At 58.7% G+C, this 4,104-nt stretch overlaps 1 protein-coding gene across 1 annotated transcript in view; it reads left to right on the top strand.

The window, feature by feature from the left end:
* The window catches only part of LOC102768739 (bifunctional heparan sulfate N-deacetylase/N-sulfotransferase 4), a 145,663-nt gene extending 142,213 nt beyond the window's left edge, over positions 1-3,450 (top strand). Inside the window, exons 14-15 of the mRNA XM_015563373.1 lie at positions 431-533; positions 3,398-3,450. Coding sequence (XP_015418859.1) covers positions 431-533; positions 3,398-3,421 — 127 coding nt within the window. The 3' untranslated portion in view covers positions 3,422-3,450. The remainder of the gene's footprint in view (positions 1-430; positions 534-3,397) is intronic.
* The last annotated feature ends 654 nt before the right edge of the window (positions 3,451-4,104 follow it).

The following is a 4,104-nucleotide window of genomic DNA, read 5'->3' as shown; positions in this document are numbered from 1 at the left end:
TCCTTCCTCTCTGTAAAAAATCAATAAAATATATTTTTTTTAAAAAAAAAAGAAAAGTGTTAATTTATACAGTAAACAGACCATCAGACAAGCACTGTGTGTGAGGACGGTTAACACGGGATCAGGTGGGGATCTGGGACGGATTCGTTCCATTTACATTCTTTCTAGGGGGGGAAATGATTCCGGGTTGGAACCAATCGCTTCTCGATCAGCCTTCCGAACGCACTAGGTTCCAGAAGCGGAACGCGGTTCCCCTGTAATAAGATCGTGTTTATTTGACTTCGGTTAGACTCTCAGGTCAATTGAACAACTACGTGTAGGTGTGAATTACATTCCTGAGGGCCCTCCGTCCCCGGGGGAGGCCTCCCCACCGGATTCCGCGTCATTTGTAATCCTCTCTCTGACCGCGTCCACGTGTCGTCTCTTCCAGGTTTGACCACCAGAAGGGCTTTTGGTGCCAACTGCTGGAAGGAGGGAAGACCAAATGCCTGGGGAAAAGCAAAGGCCGGAAGTACCCGCCCATGGACCCCCAGGTGGGTTTCCCTGGTTTCAGGATCGTGGGGTGCAGCCACGCACACCATCACCGGAGTGAAGGCGGAAACGCTCACTGGACAGCAACCCGCTCCAGGCGTGTGAGGTGCCCACATGGGTTAGCAGACACATGGCTGGATCACGTGTGTGAGCAGCGCGCTTACATAGTAAGTGCACGCCCAGCGCCTGCTCTGTGCACGGGCTGAGTAAGCCGTGGAGGCCCTGCACCGTGACCGGGGGCTTCTCCCCGCCGACAGGCAGTGCTGGGCCCCGGCCGGGGGTCCTACAGTCCAGCTCACTCCACCGTCCACCGCAGCAGCGTCAGAGCTGCAGGTCGGGGCTCAGGCCTGCAAGGCCGCCCTCCCTACCCCCTGAGAGGCCTCCCAGCACCCGGGCTCATCTGTGCCCCATGACCCACCGGCTGGAAGTCACAGGACCCCACACCCCTCCCTGGGTTTCATTAACTCGCGGGAGTGGCTCCCAGAACTCAGATAAACACGGGACTCACCCAGGAACGGCCAGATGGGAGAGGAGCACAGGGCCGCGTGGGGAGAGGCAGGGCATCCATGTCTCAGTGTCCCCCTCTCCCCCATATCCCGCTTCACCACCCGGAGATCGTGGTCCCTCTGATCGGGTGTGGGGGTGACTGCTCCCTTACAGCAGGACTGAGGCACTCCCTGGCCTTGGGGATCATGCCACCCCCACCCCTCTCTCCTTCCAGGGGTCAGGAGTGGGGCTCAAGCTCCTACCTTCTATGCCCGCGGGGTTCTCCCAGCAGCCAGTCCCATCTGGGTGAGGTTGAAACGCCACCTCGTCACCTGACAGAGACGACGTGGTCGCTCTCACTGGGATGTTCCATTTTAGGAGCTCTGTACCGGAGACGCGACACAGACCAAGTGTCTATCTCTTCTTCTGCAGGATGTCAGCAAGGATACAGCAGTCATGGGCCTGGATTGACAAGAGGGAGGGAGAGCTAGAGCTAGTTATGGCCCCTGGTCTGATAAGATCCGGGGAGCGGGACCCTCTACGAGGCAGGGGGGTCTGTGGTCGGAGGGCTGCTCGGAGGAGGCTCGGGATTGGGAAGCAGCGAACCTCCGGAGCAGAGACCACGAGCATCCCTCCCAGGCAAGGCGAGGAAGGAAGGGATGGAGTGATGCGGGCGTTACTATGGAAACAGAGGGACCGGGAGGTCCTCAAACTAGAACCTTGGACTCGAGAATGTCAGTGGGCTTCCGAAATCACTTTTACCTGCAAGACGTCCGTGGGCGTAACGTTCCCACTGCTTCTACAAGCGGCTGATCGGGACATGAAGGGTGTGCGTCGGGGTCCAGGGAAGACACGTAACGGAACACCGGGTGCGTGTGCACAAAGGGTGTGGCCGTTCTGAGTCCACTCCCCCAGCGGACGCAGGAGGCGCGCGGGGAGTTTGTAGGAAGAAAGGGGTCCATTCGTGGTAAATTACTGGACGGGCTGATGAGGGAAGGTGTGGCTTTGACCAGACGGAAAACACGGCTGTTGGTGCCTGAGCTTAGGCGGGGACCGGTCCTCCCTGCCTTCCATCAGGGACGCAGAGCTCCCTGGGCGATAGGGTGAGGCAGGGGTCACCTGGACAGGAACCCCAGGGTGAACTTGCTGTTTTCCAGGAAGAAAAGAAAGCATACGTGAGGGCCATGGCCTGTCGGGTAACCCTGGCATGTAGCCCTCCATCTGCAAAGGTCTGAGCCCTGCGGCCGGCCAGGAACAGGGACCCAGGGGCACAGCCCAGGATGGTCTCCAACGAGACTGTTTTGAAGCAGAAAGTTCTTGATGATATTTTGAAAACCTATTTTGGTCCCAAACAAAGATAGGAAATGTTTCTGCAACATTACAAGTGATTTCTTTAAACGTGAATTTCCGTTTGTGGGATGTTTTGTTTTTATGCCACGGCCCAAAGTGACAGAAGGTGGCCACGTTCAGTGGAAGAATCTGAGTTTGTCCAGGGAGGTCTGTAGAGTTGGTACCAGATCTGCTCCCTCCCTGGCTCCTCTGTAGCATCAGAGGACCCGCCTTCTGTCTCTCCCCGTGGACGTCACCCATCCGCCCTCAACGGGGCACGTGGTGAACGAGCCGCAGCCGACACACCTGGACCGGGTCTCATTTTCAGCTACGCGTCCGCCAGATGTTTTTGTAACCGGACGACCAAGGGGTCCAGGCACCTGTCACTACCTGAGCCAACTCAGCAGAGACAGCGCTGGGTCCTCTATGAGCACTTATCCCAGTCCTGCCGGCAGCAGGGGGAGCAGCAGGTCGCCCACAGACATCTGCTCTGCACCCCCCATATGCCAGCTGCTTCTATGGGGAGGAGGAGTTACAGGCATGGGAAGCAGACAGGGGTAATCGTACAGGTTACAGGTCATGCGGGCTGGGGGGGTCACAGAGGGGGACCTCCAGATGCCCCGGGACCAGATCACAGGCATGAGGGGCTGGGGTGGAAAGAGCAGGTGCCTCCGGGACGAGGTCATCTCGGCCACGACGTGGTGAGTCCCTCCTTAGTGACGGGCGGTTCCGGAAGGAGGATGGGCCGCGTTCCCAGGGGGGCTCCTGGGCCCAGGTGGCGACTCCCAGCGGGCGAGGCGGTGCTTGTACCCAGAGCAGAGCTGTCACGGTGACGGAGCAGGACCCACAGTCTGATCGCTGCAGCGGGTCGCCCATACTCTGTTCTGCTCCGAACAGTTTCAAAAGGTAAAAATGAGTGACCTCTGAGCAGACGCACAGAGACGCATCTTTGCCGCCGCCTGTGTTCTTACAAGCCCCTCGAGGAGCAGGCGTGTGGTCTCTTCTCATGACACGGGACACGCTCAGCCTCCTCTCTCCCTCTGCCTCGCAGGCCAGAGCCTTCCTGTCCGGCTAGTACCGGGACCACAACGTGGAGCTTTGGCCAGTAAATGTCAACACCATGTTCTAAAATCTACATGCCACCCTTTCAATTTAATCTTCGCTAGCAGCCCAGCTAACAATCATGCGGCATGGCATGTTTCAAAAGCCCTTGAATTCTAAAATGGAATTGTGTGATTGCATTCCCATGGCAATAAGACACCTGTAAATTACAAACTTGTCATTTAATCAGCATAAATGTAGGGAGTTTGTGCAACCTCTTTGTTGTGCGGGAGGCCGGGTGGCCCCTGCCCCGCTCTGAGCGGCCGTCACTGGGTGTGTGAGCCCCCAGGCCTGTCCCTGTCCCCCCTCCATCAGCGCCCGCAGCGCGCTGACCACGTGAAGCCGGAGCCTCCGTGTCCATCTGTCCTCTGAGGAGGGACCGGCTGCAGCGCCCTCACTGGCAGGACGAGCTGACCCTGACCCGGCGCACGGCATCCCCGGGCATCGTGAGTCCCCAGCGCCCGTCCGATTCAGGAAACGCGACGGGACTGCAGACTCTGAGCTCTCAGCGGGTTGGTGGGAGCGTCTCCACGTGAGGCAAGCCGTCCATGCTCTCAGCCGGGCAGCCTGCCCGGACAGGGGTGGTGGGTCTATGGACTGGGCCGCTACCTCGGGGAACAGGACACGCGGATAAGGGGAGGGATGTCTACGGGTCCA

The sequence above is a fragment of the Myotis davidii genome, unplaced genomic scaffold, assembly GCF_000327345.1.
Source record: "Myotis davidii unplaced genomic scaffold, ASM32734v1 scaffold698, whole genome shotgun sequence".
Lineage (NCBI taxonomy): Eukaryota > Metazoa > Chordata > Mammalia > Chiroptera > Vespertilionidae > Myotis > Myotis davidii.
This window is presented reverse-complemented; position numbering and strand designations above follow the sequence as displayed.